The sequence below is a fragment of the Oryx dammah genome, unplaced genomic scaffold (assembly GCF_014754425.2).
Source record: "Oryx dammah isolate SB20612 unplaced genomic scaffold, SCBI_Odam_1.1 HiC_scaffold_11227, whole genome shotgun sequence".
Taxonomy (NCBI): Eukaryota; Metazoa; Chordata; class Mammalia; order Artiodactyla; family Bovidae; genus Oryx; species Oryx dammah.
The window spans coordinates 294,512-314,679 of NW_024080620.1; the positions used below are offsets into that span (position 1 = coordinate 294,512).

At 38.6% G+C, this 20,168-nt stretch overlaps 1 protein-coding gene across 1 annotated transcript in view; it reads right to left on the bottom strand.

Moving 5' to 3' along the window:
* Positions 1–20,168, bottom strand: part of LOC120861085 (alpha-N-acetylgalactosaminide alpha-2,6-sialyltransferase 3) — a 636,442-nt gene that overhangs the window by 257,052 nt on the left and 359,222 nt on the right. The window contains exon 3 of the mRNA XM_040236747.1: positions 643–1,052. Coding sequence (XP_040092681.1) covers positions 643–1,052 — 410 coding nt within the window. The remainder of the gene's footprint in view (positions 1–642; positions 1,053–20,168) is intronic.

A 20,168-nucleotide genomic window follows, 5' to 3' on the forward strand; every position in this document is an offset into this window, starting at 1 on the left:
GTGTGTATATATATATATATATATATATATATGTATGTATATCATTTCTCATCAAGAACCCACTGTTAATGATTTTAAGTAATGCTTAATTTCAACGTGATATTCTGCTTAACATGTTAAATGCTAAGTTATGGTGATCACAAGTTCACAAACACATGGCCTATTTGCAGGCAAGAAGCTCTGCAACCTTATTACAGAATCAATAGCCTGTTCTGTTTTGCAGTCTCAGTAAATTTTTGCCACAACTTCCAAAGGAGTTTAGGTCTTAAAGTTCCTTAACATTTCTATTTTGAGACAAAAATGTGTAGACTTCTTTCAGCTAATATCCAACTTAATCAATAGCAAATTGAACTAAATAAGAATAAACCTAAAGATACCTTGGGGAAGCAGTCAGTGTTTGTTTGTTTGTTTGTTTGTTTGTTTTGCAGGGGGGGGCGGCGGTGCTTCAATCCAGTCAAAATGAAGAGAGAGAAGTTGGTGTAGGTGGACTAAATAGGGCCTCACTGCTGGCTCATCAAGTAATCATAACAGTCAGAAACATATAACAACCGGTTTGAAAAATAGCTGTTCATTTAATAGCTGGCAAAAGAACTCTGCAAAGACAGCATGAAAGACAAAAAGGCCACTTCTCAGAGGACTCACCTGTCTTTCCCAGTTTCCTTCTTAAACACTCCATCACAGTAACTCATGCGCTTCTCTGTGGTCACATAAATTTGGGCATTGGGATAGATGTCAACAGTCTTTTTCAACATGTTGTACACAATGCCATTGCCATCTTTCCTCATATTGCGGAAAGGGCCCCAAATAACATAAATAGTAGTGTTTGCTTCCTTGAAAAAATAATCAGGGTTTTTCAGCAAAAGAGGAACGCTGGTATGGGATACGACGCGAATCATTGTCATACGGCCAACATCCTCTTCATAGCCCTTGGTGGGTGCATTGTTCATTCTCCAAATGCAGGATGACTGATCTATCTCATTCCCCACCTTCTGGCCGACCATCTGACCTGAGTTTGACACGATGGCACAAAGATTACAGTCCAGTTGCAAAGGCTGAAAAACAGAAAGAAAAACAGGGCAAGTGGGGGAGAAATGTGTAAATTAGAAAGTTCCTCATATCCCAACAAGTTTTTCTGGGAAAACAGAAATTCCAGATATTGTGCATAATTGTGGAGTGTGGGAATATCACTGAAATATATTTATACTAATCCAACACTAGCTCCACAGGATATCAAGCTTGGGGCATGCCTCCATTTAAAAAGTGAATATGGATTGCTAAGAAATAATTTTCATTTCTCTTTCTTGTGTTGCTTTGAAATGCAATGAAAAAGCAGTCATTTGTTTCCCACTTTATATGATGTCTTTTCATTCAAAACTGTTATTTCAATGAAATAAGGAAATACAGAGAGATTTGCTCTTTTTAATAAGGATGATAGCTAAAAAAAGAAATGCAAAAGGAGTATATATAGGCATCAATTCTGAAGTTTACTTATATGTGTGAATGATTATGTGGTGGTTGATAAAATTATAAAAAATTCAGCAAATGATGAGATTCTGAATTTTCAAAACCCAGAACTACTGAAGATAAATTTCAGGCTAGCAAAAATATTATAGAGACTCAAAAAATTCCCTTGCATCACCATGGTTAAACAACCACTGTGCTCTTGCTTATTCTAGTTGGATAGGAAAGGCTTGTTTTTAAGAACTCAGGGAAGGCATGTACACAGACAGTCTCCACCATCCTTTTATTTCTTTATTGGAGTTTAATTGCTTTACAATGCTGTGATAATTTCTGCTGTACAATGAAGTGAATCAGCTATGCCTATACATATATCCCCTTCCTACTGGACTTCCCTCCCCCTATTCTCCCCACAGTCCCACCCATCTAGGCCATCACAGAACACTGAGCTGGGTTTCCTGAGCTATACCGGAGGTTCCCACTAGCTATTTACTTTACAGACGGTAGCGTCTATACGGCAATCCTAATCTCCCAATTTGTCTCACTCTCCCCTCCCCCTGACTCCGCCCAGTGTCCACACGTCCATTCTCTGCGTCTGCATCTCTATTTCTGCCCTGCAAATAGGTTGATTTATATCATTTTTCTAGATTCCACATCCTTTAACCAATGAGGTAACAGAGACTCAGAGAGACTAAGCATCAACTTTCAGGGCTGGCACGTGATACAGTTGCATTGGTAGATTCAACTCTAGATCCAACTCTAAACCCACCGCTCTCTCCCTTATTCTCTGCTTGTTTTTTCCCTTCCCAGGTGGCGCTAGTGGTGAAGAACCACCCAGCCAATGCAGGAGACAGAAGAGACACGGATTCGATCCCTGGGTCGGGAAAATCCCCTGGAGGAGGAGACGGCACCCCACTCCATTCTTGCCTGGAGAATCCCATGGATTCTCAGAGGAGCCTGGCCGGCTATACACTCCATGGGGTTGCCAAGAGTTGGACGCGACTGAAACAACTTAGCATACTCGCAAGCAAACCAAATACAGTCGACACTCCGCGGATAGAAAATACCACACCATCCGGGTTGCTTGGATCTGTGGATGCAGAATTGGAGCATATGGAAAGCCCATGGCATGGGAATCGAGCATCTGCCGGTTCTGGCATCCACTGGGGTCCTGGAATCAACCCCCCTCGGGTATAGAGGAATGACTGTAAATTCCTTTTACAATTCCCCCACAGGTAAAGAAAAGAGAACTTTTAAACAGTGAGTGATAAGGGGACAATGCACTTTGCTGATACATGCCTTTCTTCTTTTCTTTCTGTGAGATTCTACATTTATGTCTGATATGTGATCCCAGATTTCTTGGTGCCTATTGGTCAGCGGCCTCTTCCACACTATGTATTAGTTCTGTTACAATTTATTATTTAATTATGTCTGTCCACTAGAAAGCAAACTCCATAAGAGTAGGCTCAATGTCTGTCTTCACTTAACCCCACTCCTCAGAAATCTCTGGAATACTATAGTATTTCAAATACACAATGGTCAAGTTAGGAAATGAAAGCAATTTAATGAAAAGAATTTATTAGGACTCTAAACATAATATTAGGGAAGAAGTGGACTTTTTCAATTCATCTAGAATTGCTGATTTAGTTAAAAAGAGAAAAGCAGTTCAGAAAAAACACATCAACATACCCACAGGGTCAATCTAGGCAAGTGAATCTATTTATCTGAGATGTCAAAATTAAGAATTTTTAAAAACCTTACTTATACAGCCCACAAAGGTCCATTTTGAAGTGCCTTAAAAGTCTGCTATAAAATGGACTGACTGTCCATCGCTCCTGCTCCAGTAAGATTTCTAAACCTAGGTGGGCAGCAGGTGGTCCAGGCACCAGGTCAGAATAGCTCCTCTCAAGGTGGGTGACTGTATTAGGGCACTTGGCAATGGGATTTTCTAGGTTCGTGCCATAATGAAGACTTCACCAAAGGGCAAATGGAGGCACAAGAGGATGCCTCATAGAACAGGCATTGATTTAAGCCCCTTCCTCGTGCATTTAAGCCCCTTCCCTACAATCTTTGGGAAGATTGTAAGGAAGAATACAATGCTCTTCCTGACATCCTTTAGACTTAGCTGAGTCCTTCAAACTCAGTCACATAAATCAATGCCTTATTTGTGTATCACACGACACATTCCAATTTATCACCAAAATGCATATGGTGCCAGTAGATTAGCTTCCATTTAGTGTTCCAAGAAGTTGCTTCCCTGTATACTAAAAACATTTTAGGGTACCACCCCCACACACTAAAAAAAAAATCAAAAAGAAAGATATAAAGAAAAAGCCTTGGAGGTGTTCTAATAACCAAAATGCAGCAATTTGCACTGGATTTCCAAGTCATTAAAGTGAATTAGCTGGTTCTGCTACAACAAGGCTTCATTTAACTAATAAGAATCAGCATACTGGTTTCACTTGACAATTGTAACCTCTGAGAGTGATCAATTAAGACATCACAGTCTGTTTCATGACAACATATCAGCTGTGCAGCTATGAGGTCAGCAGCTGACTAATAACTTGAGGGCAAATATGGGAAACAATGGCCTCTTGTTTATATGACAAATACATAATTGGGCAGGGTGCTATGAATATAATACCTTTGAGGGTAGGTGGTGATCTTTAAATTGCCCCTTTCTTTTATACTATTCACTTGGCCATATTGTCACCAAGGCCAGGGTTGTATGAGACTTCCTCATGTTATACTACTTGGTCTCAGAACTGCCTGGCTTCCTGAATGGGGTACCAGGAGTCATGGCTGCAGGTGTGACTATTCTATTTACCACATAGTTGCAGGAACCATCTTTACAGTATGATAGGAGTGCAGGGCTAGATGAATGAAACATTCCTAATCATAATCAGAAGCTTCAGGTAACACGAAGAGCTTGTTAAAGCACAAGGGACTCATCTATATATTTAAAGGCACTTTCAAACTACAGTAAGCCATGATAAAAAGAAAGACACACCTGGGCACGGACGGATGGTTTGACCCAAGGGCTGCTCTTATCTGGTTATCTCAGTTCCTTTTATTAGCTTTATCACTGCATCTTGTGATCTCAACTTTCTTTGTTAAAATGTCCTGCTGTTTCTTGAGCTCATTTATGTTTTTTGATTTGGGGCTTTTGCTTGAACATTTATTCCATGTGTGTCCACTCGCTCAGTTCTGCCTCAGTAAGCAGTTTCTTTCTAAATACAGGCCCTGGATTTTCCGAGACCTTTGGAAAGATTTATCTGACTCCACTTTATCAAGCCGTATCATAATTTTGAACTCTCCTTTTCAGTTGACTTGTCCCTATTTTTTGTTTCTTTTCATTAAAAACAAATTTGACCTCTTTGTCTTTCCCTCTCATACACTCAAAACATCATCAAGCCAAATGCTTTGCTTGAGCTTTGGCTGTGTCTATAAACTGAGATTACCACAAATATTCAGCCAACCATCTGGGCAGCTGTATTCCTAAGAGAAATCTCACAAATGTCAAATGCTTCCTTTCATCTGAAGCCTAAGATACTGATTTTTTTTTGGGGGGTGGCATCATTATATAGGCATAACTTACTTTACTGCATTTCATTTTATTGAGCGTCATACATACTGTGTTTCCTTTTTTCTTTCTTTTTTTTTTTTTTTTAACAAATTGAAGGTTTGTTCAGTTCAGTTCAGTCACTCAGTTATGTCCAACTCTTTGCGACCCAATGAACCACAGCTCACCAGGCCTCCCTGTCCATCACCAACTCCCAGAGGTTACTGAAACTCATGTCCATTGAGTCGGTGATGCCATCCAGCCATCTCATCCTCTGTCATCCCCTTCTCCTCCGGCCCTCAATCCCTCCCAGCATAAGGGTCTTTTCCAATGAGTCAACTCTTCGCATGAGGTGGCCAAAGTATTGGAGTTTCGGCTTTAGCATCATTCCTTCCAATGAACACCCAGGACTGATCTCCTTTAGGATGGACTGGTTGGATCTCCTTGTAGTCCAAGGAACTCTCAAGAGTCTTCTCCAACACCACAGTTCAAAAGCATCAATTCTTTGGCACTCAGCTTTCTTTATAGTCTAACTCTCATATCCATACATGACTACTGGAAAAACCATAGTCTTGACTAGACAGACCTTTGTTGACAAAGTAATGTCTCTGCTTTTCAATATGCTGTCTAGGTTGGTCATAACTTTCCTTCCAAGGAGTAAGCCAGTGTCTTTTAATTTCATGGCTGCAATCACCATCTGCAGTGATTTTGGAGCCCAAAACAATAAAATCAGCCACTGTTTCCCCATCTATTTCCCATGAAGAGATGGGACCAGATGCCATGATCTTCGTTTCTGAATGTTGAGCTTTAAGCCAACTTTTTCACTCTCCTCTTTTACTTTCATCAAGAGGCTCTTTAGTTCTTCTTCACTTTCTGCCCTAAGGGTGGTGTCATCTGTATATGGCTGTGCCACGGCTCAGGAACGGCCAAGGGGAGCTACCCCATGTCCAAGGTCAGAGGCAGCAGCCAAGAGGAGTTACCCCACGTCCAAGGTAAGAAGCAGTGGCTGCAGTTTGCTGGAGCAGCCGTGAAGAGATACCCCACGTCCAGGGTAAGAGAAACCCAAGTAAGACAGTAGGTGCTGAGAGAGGGCCTCAGAGGGCAGACAGACTGAAACCACAATCACAGACAACTAGCCAATAGGATCACACGGACCACAGCTTGTCTGACTCAATGAAAGTTTGTAGTCAAATGATGGCTAAGTATATTTTAGCCATAGAGTATTTTTTAAGTTAATGTATGTAGTTTTTTAAGACATAGGCTATTGCACGCCTAACAGACTACAGTATAGTGTAAGCATAACTTTTATATACCCTGGGAAACCAGAAAATTCATGTGACTTTATTGTAATATTCACTTTATTGCAGTGGTCTGGAACTGAATGTGCAATATTTCCAAGGTTTGCCTTATTTGATTTGGGTATTTTCTCCCTTTACAAGATATACTACCGCCATACTGTATATCTGATAATAAATACTCAACTTGGGGAAAGTTAATTCAATAATATCTAGTAAACAACCTTCAACTACAAATTGGCGCTTACCAAGAGCATTGCCAATGACTGAACAACAAAGGCGTTTGCCCTGCCTCTACAGAGATTGAATCCCATGCTGCTATACCTGTTGACCTTCAACAATCCCTGAGGGAGTTCAGGGTCCAGTGAGGCACTCTTTACTCCAGGGAATCTGGTGGGACAGGTCTTTAGAGAGTTGGATGTTTTTAGGAAAAGATTTTATTATCTCAATCCTTGCATCTCCTCATATCTAGAGAAGCACTAAATCCCTTCACAGTGACATCAGATCCTCATGACTAACAAAAACTTTTTATAAAATGAGTGCTTCATGGCATTCTACTCTCCCTTCACCAAAACCTTATACATTGACTTTCCCCCACTGCTGCTTTGGAGCAGTCTCTCAGAGCTATCTGAGGTGCTGCCTCCCAGGCTGCAGTCCTCATTTTGCCCCAAATAAAACAATTCACAATTCTCAAGCTGTACATTTTTTTTTTTAGTTGACACAACCAAGTAATTTTTACCATGCACTTGTTCCGTGCAAGGCTATGTTAAAGGTAAAATAATTTTAGGATTTTAATTACTGTGAATTTTAACCTCAGTATACAGCTCTGTGGTAGGTGGGGATGTTTTATGACCAACTAGAGCTGGTCACGACTGAGCGACTTCACTTTCACTTTTCACTTTCATGCATTGGAGAAGGAAATGGCAATCCACTCCAGTGTTCTTGCCTGGAGAATCCCAGGGATGAAGGAGCCTGGTGGGCTGCCGTCTATGGGGTCGCACAGAGTCAGAAATGACTGAAGCGACTTAGCAGCAGCAGCAGCAGCAGGGTCAATTCATATACTATTGGTTGGCTGAAAAATTCGTTTGGGTTTTTCCATAACATCTTATGAAAACCTGAATGAACCTTTTAGCCAACCCAATGTTTTAAAGGTCTAATGTACTGCCTTGAAAAACTCCTTTCTCTGCTAAAATAAATCTTGACATTTGCCTCCTTTTTGAAAAAGAATTTGATTCCTATCTGACATGCAGGCAGAGGATGAGAGAGGTAAAAAGCAGTGTGATGAAGACATATGAACACTGAGTATTATATTTATTGACATTAACATGATTAAATACCTAATATGGGCCAGTCATCCTGCCCAGCACTTCATTACAATATTCCATTCAGTAAATTCTTCAAAAGTTAATTTTTACTTCATATTATTGAACTGAAATTGAAATGAACATGATGTCCAGTGAATACTAGATATCTTTCAGGTTAAAAAGACAGCACATATTATCTTTTGTGAAATGCATTCATAGCACTAATAGGAAGTGGGAGGTAGTAAAGAAATATTTATTATGAATTTGCACTACCCCTAATAAACATGTAGGCAAACACCTCAACTCTCACCCAGTATTATATTAAAACTATCTACATTAAATTATAAATCAATGCTGTTAAATATGCTGGTGGCCAAAAATTTCACCAAAAGGGGACAAAGTTTCCTAACTGATGAAGGTCTCCTCAGGAGTGTTAGGGTTTTGTATGCGGATAGACATAATCTCTCCTTTCTGGCAATGACATTATGATGGCATAAGAAATTATGTGGATTTTTTTTCTTAATCATTAAGTTTAAAATATGGCTGAAATTTCAGTCTAAGATAACTAATTATGACTGATTTTATTAGCTTTAAAATTGTCCTCCATATTTTTTCACTCAATTTGCTTTTCAAACTTTTTTGTAATAGGAGTGAGTTGTGTTTCTTTCTGAAGCATTAAATTATTACAGTCCATGTCTGAGAAAATACAAAACCATGGCAGATGCGTTGATAAGCTGGTCTCTGTGGCTGAAGGAATGCCTCTCCCCAGTGCAAAGTCTCCTGGAGGTAAATTCACTTTAGAAGCTCACAGTGGCTACTGTCAACTCCTTGGATAGCAAAGATAGCTGAGATGCCAAGCCCTCCCCTAACTCTTTGAATCACTCCCCTCTCCATACAGATGAAGATTCTAGGACACTTACTGCCTAGGTAATATGTTCATCCTTAGGTCATTTTACAGTCATGTGGATTTTTATTTTTAATTTATCATAAGCATGGGCATTCAGTACAGAAATGAATTCTTGTTTGCACAAATGTGTAAGAATATAAGTGCAAGAGAATCCTTAATACTATGGCGGTAAGAGAGGAAGATGAGGCTATTCTAATCTCTTTTGAAGAGTCTGTGGTATTTTAATAATTAGCTTTATTTTCCTGTGACTAAATATTATTTAGGCAGACTCTAGAAACCAATTAACCATGACATGCCCAATTGATCCTTGTCTGGCTAAAAAAAAAAAAAGTGACCGAAACTAATAGGTCATTCACTCTGATCAGGAAGTCTCACCTTTTATTGAGTCACAGTCACTTTTCTCTTCAAATTAGGACACATATAGTTAAAGACTTCTTTCTGTTTCTCTGCTCTAAATTTACACACACACACACACACACAGAGTCACCCTCATCCTGCAAATGAGACAGCTCATTCTCCTAACCACTTTTTCCATCCCGCTCCTTACCAACCAAACCACTTTGGAAAATGTCCCTTCTCTGTTCTTTGGGTAAGAAACTGACAAATTGCCCTATCCTTTTTGAATGATATATTGGGACAACTGCCAAGCACTTTACATTTTAATCAGTAAGAAGAATGAAATATTTAACCTTTACTTTTTTCTCCATGAATAGGCTTATAGACAATAGAATAGATAATTAAAATCTGTGAATTAAAACTTGCAAAACAGTGTGGTTTCCCCAGCAAAGAGAAATGGCCATGTACGAAAGGTCACCTGTCAACTAGTTCTAGTTATTAAATCTCTGCATTTATCACTGGTGGCTCCATGGAAAACGAAGGTCAAGACATTAAATTATGAAATAGTCAGGATTAGAAAAGGTCACTAAAAACTCAACTAAAATTTAACCAAACCTGCTAATTCCACATCCTTTGAAGTGAGCAGACACAGCCAGGGATGAAACACACACTGGATGGAACTAATCTATCTCCCTATTTTATCCCTATATTCAAAATGAATTTCCATTTGATGTCTTGAAGTCTAAAATGAAACTTGCTCATCTCAAATAAAAACAGGAGCTTCGATAAATATTTCAGAACAAAATCATGTTTGAATCGAACCAGCTTAAATTATTAAAAACGTTGTTTTACACCACTCTAAGGGTTGCTTTCACTTCAATCATGAGAATGCAATTTAAAATATTAGCAATGGGGCACTCCTGGCATCTTAAATGCTTTACAGGACAATTAGCAAATTCACCACTCACTAATTTCCTACTTTAATGTTGAAACAAATGAGATCTTTGCTTTTCATCATGCAATTTGAATGAATTTGAACAAAGCAGGTTGAACAAAGCTCCAGAGACACACTCTTCAGTTTGCTGTCATTTATTTCTCTACTTTTCCTGAATGTCTTTAGAGTTTTAGTTTTAGAGGCTTCAACATGTATAATGATGCCATTGGGGAATAGATTTTGCCTTTATTCTCCTTGATGTTCTTTTGAGGTCTTTCAAGTGAAAGGTACAAAAAAGGCATTAACAATCTGGCATTATTTTTATTGCTCGACAAAGAAAAAAATGTATTTTAATTTTTCCCATGTTTCAGGAATGATTAAGCAAGCTGTTTTCATCCACACTGAGTCACTTTCAGCAGACCTCTAACTGTGAGCAAAGACTTGTAAAGATGGTTCTAAAGAGAATTCAGCACAGTTCAACCAAGCCAGCCTGTATATGTACTTCTTTGCCCCTCCACAAACCTGCTTCTTTCAGTTAATGCAGCTTTCAGAAGCAGTGTGTATAAGTCATACAGTATGAGTAACTGCACATAAAAAGACTGATTTGCTAACCCACGGTTTGGCTCTGGCTCTCTGTGGATTTGGGATATGGCATTTACCTTGATTCCTACATGGTGGCATTATATCCAAGCATAAAACTTAACAGGGGGGTGCATAAAAATGTTAATGTCAAGAGATAATTCTAAAACCAGCAACATAAAACTCTGTTTCTCAGGCACCATAGATGATGTGTTCTCTTGGTTTGGAAGTTCCTTTAAGAAATGGATCTGATACTCATGCAGGTGTGCCAAATGGAAGCAGCTGGCTTCCTCTGGTGCACGTGTGCTAAGTCACGTCAGTCGTGTCCCACTCTTTGCGACCCTGTGGACTGTAGCCTACCACGCTCCCCTGTCCCTGGGATTCTCCAGGCAAGAATACTGGAGTGGGGTGCCATGCCCTCCTCCAGGGACCCCCCAGACCCAGGGATCAAACCTCTGCCTCCTGCAGCTCCTGCTCTGAAGACGGGTTATTTACCGCCGAGCCACTGGGGGAGCCCTGTGCATTCTCTGGACTAGAAGACAAATGAGTCTTTTCAAACCAAAAAAGAATTTTTATCTATAGAATGAGAAAATGGGAGTAATTCTCACTGTCAGGTCATAAAAAAAATTGACTGATTTTGAGGCCAGTTTCAGTTCAGTTCAGTTCAGTCGCTCAGTCGCATCTGACTTTGCAACCCCATGAACCACAGCACATCAGGCCTCCCTGTCCATCACCAACTCCCGCATTTTACCCAAACTCATGTCCATTGAGTCAGTGATGCCATTCAACCATCTCATCCTCTGTCATCCCCTTCTCCTCCTGCCCTCAATCTTTCACAGCATTAGAGTCTTTTCAAATGAGTCAGCTCTTAGCATCAGGTGGCCAAAGTATGGGAGGGCAGTTTACCTCTGGATTTTATTTCTATGTAGCTATTGTTCTGGCTAGAATTTGCTTTGGAACCTAGGAAACTAATGTTACCTCATAAATGTTTTTAATTGTCATGTAGAATTTTTGCCAGATATATAAAGCTAGCGATAAACTGAACATGTGTTGACGAATATTCAACACAGGTTTTTTTTTTTTTTTTTAATCTTGTTCTATTTTCTAAGCTGAAGGATGCTTTAGTGGGTTTATAGTTTGAGAGAAAGGGCTGGTGAAGATGAGAAATTGCAAATACATGACAAAGGCCCACTAAAGGAGTGAGAACCTAGAAAAGAGAGGAGTTGATAACTTAAGGAATATTACTGATGTTGTTTAGTTGCTAAGTCATGTCTGACTCTTTTGTGACCCCATGGACTGTAGCCCATTACGCTTTTCTGTCCATGGGATTTCCTAAGCAAGAATACTGGAGTGGGTTAGCATTTCCTTGTCCAAGGGATCTTCCAGACCCAGGGATAGAACCCAAATCTCCTGCATTGGGCAGGTGATTCTTTACCACTGAGCCACCAGGGAAACTCTTGAGGAATATTACTTGGTCATAAAATGAATGAGATATTGCCATTTGCCACAACATGGATAGACCTAGGGATTTATCACACTAAATCAAATAGTTAGACAGTGGAAGACAAATATGATGGCATCACTTATATGTTGATTCTAAAAAACAATATAAATAAACTTATTTTTAAAACAGAAACAGACTCACAGTCAGAGAAAACAAACTTATGGTTATCAAAGGGGGAATGGGTGGGGTGGGGATAAATTAGGAGTATGGGAATAACAAATACATATTACTTTATATGTGCAAGAGATGCAGGAGAGGTGGGTTTGATCCCTAGGTTGGGAAGATCCCCTGGAGTAGGAAAAGGCAACCCACTCTACTATTCTTGCCTAGAAAAGTCAATGGACAGAGAAGCCTGTTAGACTACAGTCCATGGAGTTGCAAAGAGTCAGACACAACTGACTGACTGAGCATGCATGTAGTATATATGAACTAGATAAACAACAAGGATTTACTGTATAGCACAGAGAACTATGTTCAACATCTTTTAATAACCTATAATGAAAAAGAATCTGAAAAAGAATATATATATATATATATATATGGTATATAACACAATAGTGAAGTGAAGTTGCTCAGTCATATCCGACTCTTTGCGACCCCATGGACTGTAGCCTACAAGGCTTCTCTGCCCATGGAATTTTCCAGGCAAGAGTACTGGAATGGGTTGCCATTTCCTTTTCCAGGGAATCTTCCCCACCCAGGGATTGCACCCAGGTCTCTCACATTGCAGGCAGACGCTTTACTGCCTGAGCCACCAGGGAAGCCATATAACACAATACTTTAAATCAACTCTAGTTCAATAATAAATAAAATTTATTTTATTTATACAGTTGGATGGGCAGCCTTTGCAAAAATAGACACTTCTTCCCCTAAGACAGGAAAAAAGAATTAAGAATGACAAGAAACTGTGACCTTACAAGAGTGGAATACAACCAGAGTTTACCTCAGATTCCCTTACATTTCTATAAAGCAAGTAAGGGTTAATTGAGAGACTTAGAGGTAAAGTTAACAGGATTAAGGAGAGATATGAACTTTCGAGAAATAGAGCATTTTGGGCAAGAATCAAAAGGATTGCCAATTGTGCCACAGTTAGAATTTAGAAATTACATATTTTTGATGATGATACTGTAAGATTCTGTATTCTTTCTAAGTACTGTTTAGGGGCACAGAGGCAAGAATGAAGAGAGCTTATCCAGCTTGATCCAGGGCTGAGGCTTGGGGCAAGTGGTATACTGAAAGCTTGACACTGAAAAATAATTATGGGCAATAATAATATAAATTTCAAGCTGATAGTGGAAGGAAATAAATGGTAGGAAAATGAGCAAATGGAAGAGATAAGGAAACAAGAATGTCTTAGTGGGGTTATGTTCATTCAGTGGAGATAGGGAGAGAGATGCTTGTATCGTATACCCTAAGATTATGCTTATTTGGAAAATAAGGAGAAAAATGTGGCTAATTTAGGCTTTAAATTAAAGGCCTATGATTTCAATTGAGAAAAATTTCAGGAAAGAAGCTATAGTGTAAGTCATTTCTTCAAGTTTGGAAATGCAAAAACCAAAGAATAGAGAATATTCAAATTCATTAATAGTTAAAAAGTACCATGTACTTGCATTGAAAGAATTAATATTGTTAGATGACCATACAACCTAAGGAAGTCTACAGATTCAATGCAATCTCTATCAAAATATTAGCATTATTTTTTTTCACAGAACAAAATCAAGTAATTTAAAAATCTGTATGGAAACACAAAGACCCTGAATAGCCACAACAGTCTTGAGAAAGAAGAACAGAGTTGAAGGAATCATGCTCATGACTTCAAAATATACTACAAAGCTACAGGAATTCAAACAATATGGTACTGGCACAAAAACAGACACATGGGTCAATAGAACAGATAGAGAGCCCAGAAATTAACCCACACACTTATGGTCAATTTATGGTAAGGAGATAAAAATATTCAATATTCAAAGGGAAGACAGTCTCTTCAATAAGTAGCATTGGGAAAACTGGAAAGCTATATGCAAAAGTATGAAATTAGAACATTCTCTAAAACCATATACAAAAATAAATTCAAAATGGATTAAAGATCTAAATGTGAGACAAGAAACCATAAAATTTCTAGAGCAAATCATAGGCAGAACACTCTTTGACATAAATTGTAGCAGTATTTTTTGGACTTCTATCCTAAAGCAAAGGAAATAAAAACAATAATAAACAAATAGGGCCTAATTAAACTTAAAAGCTTTTGGATAGTGAAGGAAACTATTGACAAAACAAAAAAACAACCTACTGAATGGGGAAAAAATATCTGTGAATAATATGGCAAACAAGGGGTTATCATCATATATATATACAGCTCACACAATTCAATATATTAAAAAATCTGATTAAAAAATGGGAAGAAGACCTGAATAGATACTTTTCCAAAGAGGAATGCAGGCATGTGACTGACAGGCATGTGAAAAGATACTCAATATTGTTTATCATCAGGGAAAAGCCAATCAAAATCACAATAAGATATCACCTCACATCTGTCAGAATGGCTATCATCAAATTACAAATAACAAATGTTGATGATAATGTGGAGAAAACGGAACTCTTGTACATTATTGGTGGAATATAGATTGGTGCAGCCACTATGGAGTATGGAGGTTTCTCAAAAAACTAATAATAGAACTACCAAGAAAAGGTGAAAGTGTTAGTCGCTCAGTTGTGTCCATGTGGAGTATAGCCTGCCAGGCTCCTCTGTTCGTGGAATTCTCCAGGCAAGAATATTGGACTGAGTAGTCATTTCCTTCTCTAGGGGACCTTCCCAAACCAGCAATTGAACCCACGTCTCCTGCACTGCAGGTGGATTTGTTACCATCTGAGCCACCAGAGAAGCTCATTGGTGGGAATGCAAATTGGTGCAGCCACTGTGGAAAGCAGTATGGAGGTTTCTAAAAAAAACAAAAATATAACTATCATATGATCCAGCAATTCCACTTCTGGTACATATCTGAAAATAACCAAAACACTTATTTGAAAAGAGACATGCATCCCAATGTTCACAGCAGCACTATTTCCAATTGTCAAGATATGGAAGCAACCTAAATGTCTATCAACAGATGAGTAGATGAAGAAAATATGGTATATGTATCCAACAGAATATCATTCAGCCATAAAATAGAATGAAAATTTGCTATTTGTAGCAATGTGGATGGACTTGGAGGGCATTATGTTAAGTGAAATAAGTCAGACAGAGAAAGGCCAATACTGCATGATATCATTCATGTGTAGAATCTAAAAAAATACAAAAAAACTAGTAAAATTAAAAAAAAAAGGAGAGAAGAAACTAGTGGTTACCAGTAAGGAGTGGGAGAGGGAGGGCAATATAGGGATGGGGAATAAAGGGTTATTATGAAATTATATGAAATCATGCGTGTGAAACTTTTGAAAAGTGCAAAGCACTATGGAATTTAAATAATCTTTTATTCAATAGAAATAAAGAAAGATCTAGAATGAGAACCAATTCTGCTTCATTATGTTAATCTGCAGAATTCAGACCACCCTTTCCATGGCAGATAGCTAAAATAACTAGCAAAAAAAAAAAATAAAAATCATCTCTTGAAGACTATCCAAGAACTAACAAGATAGTGGAGAATTGCCAGCCTGGAGAAGTCTTGAATTCTAGGAGGTACATCAACACTAAGGAGTATTTTTGCCCTGGAGGTATTTGTGGCTCTGGAATAATTAGCAAGATTCTGCTTCTGTCAGTCTCTTGGGTCTAAGTAGACACAGATCACAATCCAGAGCCCCAAAAGAGTAAATCAACATCCACTTTGAATGAGGACTCCTAAGATGTATTCTAAGAATAAATTTTGTAAAAAAAACCATCTTGTAAAATCTGTCATCTTCTTTAATGTCAATTGGTTGATTCTGAAAACCTGTATTGAAAATTGTATAGATAGAGTGCCTGATGAACTATGGACGGAGGTTCGTGACATTGTACAAGGGACAGGGATCAAGACCATCCCCATGGAAAAGAAATGCAAAAAAGCAAAATGGCTGTCTGGGGAGGCCTTACAAATAGCTGTGAAAAGAAGAAAAGTGAAAAGCAAAGGAGAAAAGGAAAGATGTAAGCATCTGAATGCAGAGTTCCAAAGAATAGCAAAAAGAGATAAGAAAGCCTTCCTCAGGGAACAAAGCAAAGAAATAGAGGGAAACAACAGAATGGGAAAGACTAGAGATCTCAAGAAAATTAGAGATACCAAGGAAACATTTCATGCAAAGATGGGCTCGATAAAGGACAGAAATGGTATGGACCTAACAGAAACAGAAGATATTAAAAAGAGGTGGCAAGAATACACAGAAGAACTGTACAAAAAAAGATCATGACCAAGATAATCATGAAGGTGTGATCACTCACCTAGAGCCAGACATCCTGGAATGTGAAGTCAAGTGGGCCTTAGAAAGCATCACTACGAACAAAGCTAGTGGAGGTGATGGAATTTCAGTTGAGCTAGTCCAAATCCTGGAAGATGATGCTGTGAAAGTGCTGCACTCAATATGCCAGCAAATTTGGAAAACTCAGCAGTGGCCACAGCACTGGAAAAGGTCAGTTTCCATTCCAATCCCAAAGAAAGGCAATGCCAAAGAATGCTCAAACTACCACACAATTGCACTCATCTCACACACTAGTAAAGTAACGCTCAAAATTCTCCAAGCCAGGCTTCAGCAATATTTGAACCGTGAACTTCCAGATGTTCAAGCTCATTTTAAAAAAAGCAGAGGAACCAGAGATCCAATTGCCAACATCCACTGGATCATAGAAAAAGCAAGAGAGTTCCAGAAAAACATCTATTTCTGCTTTATTGACTATGCAAAAGCCTTTGACTGTGTGGATCACAATAAACTGTGGGAAATTCTGAAAGAGACGGGAATACCAGACCACCTGACCTGCCTCTTGAGAAATCTGTATGCAGGTCAGGAAGCAACAGTTAGAACTGGACATGGAACAACAGACTGGTTCCAAATAGGAAAAGGAGTACGTCAAAGCTGTATATTGTCACCCTGCTTATTTAACTTCTATGCAGAATACATCATGAGAAACGCTGGGCTGGAAGAAGCATAAGCTGGAATCAAGATTGCCAGGAGAAATATCAATAACCTCAGATATGCAGATGACACCACCCTTATGGCAGAAAGTGAACTAAAGATCCTCTTGATGAAAGTGAAAGAGGAGAGTGAAAAAGTTGGCTTTAGGCTCAACATTCAGAAAACAAAGATCATGGCATCTGGTCCCATAACTTTACGGGAAATAGATGGGGAAACAGTGTAAAGTGTCAGACTTTATTTTCGGGGACTCCAAAATCACTTCAGATGGTGATTGTAGTCATAAAATTAAAAGACGCTTACTCCTTGGAAGGAAAGTTATTACCAACCTAGATGGCATATTCAAAAGCAGAGACATTACTTTGCCAGCAAAGGTCCATCTAGTCAAGACTATGGTTTTTCCAGTAGTCATGTATGGATGTGAGAGTTGGACTGTGAAGAAAGCTGAATGCCAAAGAACTGATGCTTTTGAACTGCGGTGTTGGAGAAGACTCTTGAAAGTCCCTTGGACTGCAAGGAGATTCAACCAGTCCATTATGAAGGAGATCAGTCCTGGATGTTCTTTGGAAGGAATGATGCTGAAGCTGAAACTCCAGTACTTTGGCCACCTCATGCAAAGAGTTGACTCATTGGAAAAGATTCTGATGCTGGGAGCGATTAGGGGCAGGAGGAGAAGGGGACGATTGAGGATGAGATGGCTAGATGGCATCAGCGACTCGATGGACATGAGTCTGAGTGAATTCCAGGAGTTGGTGATGGACAGAGAGGCCTGGGGTGCTGCAATTCATGGGGTCACAAAGAGTTGGACATGACTGAGCGTCAGAAATGATTTGGACGGGAACTATAAATGACCTTAGATACCTGGAAAAATTGAAGGAATTCTTCCCCGGGGGGAAGATAAAGCACCCCTAGACCTCGAATTATTGCTACAAATAAAATTTCAAATACAGTTCCCAACACACAATCTAAAAAACCCAGACATCTGAAAAGTCAAAACATTATTAGAAGAAGCCAACAGAAGTAGTCCCATAGGAGCTCCACATTTGAAATTACATGGCACAGACTAAAACAACAATGTTCACTGTGTTCAAGGAGATAAAAGCCTAGTGAAAATGTTGGCAGGGAAATGAAAACTATACAAAGGGATGGACCATATGTGAAAAAGAACCACTTAGAAGTTCTAGAACTGATAAATAAGGTGCATGACATAAAAGATTCAATGATGTATTTAACACCAAATTAGCTAGACAAACTTGCCAGAAAAGTTAAAGAGAATTAGTGAACTAGAAGACAGAAGCAACTGTTCAGAAAGAAACGTGAGATTAAAAAACGAGAGAGAGAGACAGAAATGCAGAGAATACAATATAAAGGCCTAACACAACTTTATTGAAATACCAAAGAAGGAAAGAGATAGAATGGACAGAGGTCAGTAGCTGAGAATTCCCTAAAACTTATAAGACTCTCCAAATTCAAAAGGCTCAGCTGATACTTGCCAGGAGAAATAAATAAAAATAAATTCACATCTAAACATATTACAGTGATGCTTCATAAAAACAAAAACAAAGAGAAAACTTCAGAATTAAAATTACCATAAAATAACATATAATTTGAGATGGGGTAAATGGGCTTCCCTGGTGGCTAGGAGGATAAAGCGTCTGCCTGCAATGCAGTACACCCAGGTTCGATCCTTGGGTTGGGAAGATCCCCTGGAGAAGGAAATGGCAACCCACTCCAGTATTCTTGCCTGGAGTATCCCATGGACAGAGAAGCCTGAGTGGGCTATAGTCCACGGGGTGGCAGAGTCGGACACGACTGAGTGACTTCACTTCACTTAAAATGGAGTAAAACTATCTTAAAGTTCTTATATTGTCATGGAAAGAGGATAACATAATTTTCTAAACTTAAGACGTCTGGTCGGTATTCCTAGGGCAGTAGTTCTCACACTTTTTGGTCTCATGTACCATAGACAGTCTTGATAATTATTGAGTATTCTAAGGATCTACTGTTTATGTGAGCTGAATATACATCAAAACTTACCATATTCGAAATTGAAAATGAAAAGACTTTGAATATCCATTTATTAAAAAATGCAATAATATGACCATTTCATATTAACTTACATTTTAATGAAAAGTAATCATATTTTCCACAAAAATAGTGAAAATAATACTATTATTTATATTATAGTTTTATAAATTTCTTTAATGTCTAGCTTAATTGAAAATAGCTAGATTCTCACAACTCTCCCTGCTTTCAATCCATTAAAATATGCTGTTTTGGTTGAAGTAGATGAAGAAAATCCAGTTTCACAATGATATACACATCTGTAGTAGGAAAAGGGAGATAACTGTGGATATTTTTATTTGAATTTATACCAAAATTTGATGAGGCAATTTCTTAAAGTTTATTTGCAATATGAAATCTAAAACCATATCAATAAAATTGTCTACTGTTATGTTAGAATTCATTTGTTTAGCATCTTGCATAGACCTTTAACTCATGCATGATTTTATAGCATCATACATTGCTAATGTGAAGAAATACGAGTCCAGTAAGTTATGCAGCGGAGAAGCCAATGGCACCCCACTCCAGTACTCTTGCCTGGAAAATCCCATGGATGGAGGAGCCTGGTAGGCTGCAGTCCAAGGGGTCGTGAAGAGTTGGACACGACTGGGCGACTTCACTTTCACTTTTCACTTTCATGCATTGGAGAAGAAAATGGCAACCCACTCCAGTGTTCTTGCCTGGAGAATCCCATGGACGGGGGAGCCTGGTGGGCTGCCATCTATGGGGTCGCACAGAGTCGGACACGACTGAAGCAACTTAGCAGCAAGTTATGAAGATATTTGAAACACTGATATATTCCAATGTATATTTTAAACACATTAATTGATATTACCAGTGAATCCATCAGAAAAGCCTTTAAGTTTTGGAAAACCAGAAAGCTGAAGGTGAAAAATAGAAATTTTCCAAAATGCTAATTTTGACTTGAAAGTTCAATTCTTGTCATTAGCTAAATATGCTGCCTGTTATTTTCTTGAAGTGACAAGCTCATTTCATTCATGTGAGAAAATGTCTGCCAAATACCTAAATCTGAATATTCATAATCTGGCTCTTATGAATCTTGGCTGTTATTTCAAGTAAAAATGATGTTCAGTGAAACTTGCAACTCATATGAAATTTTTCATAATAAAA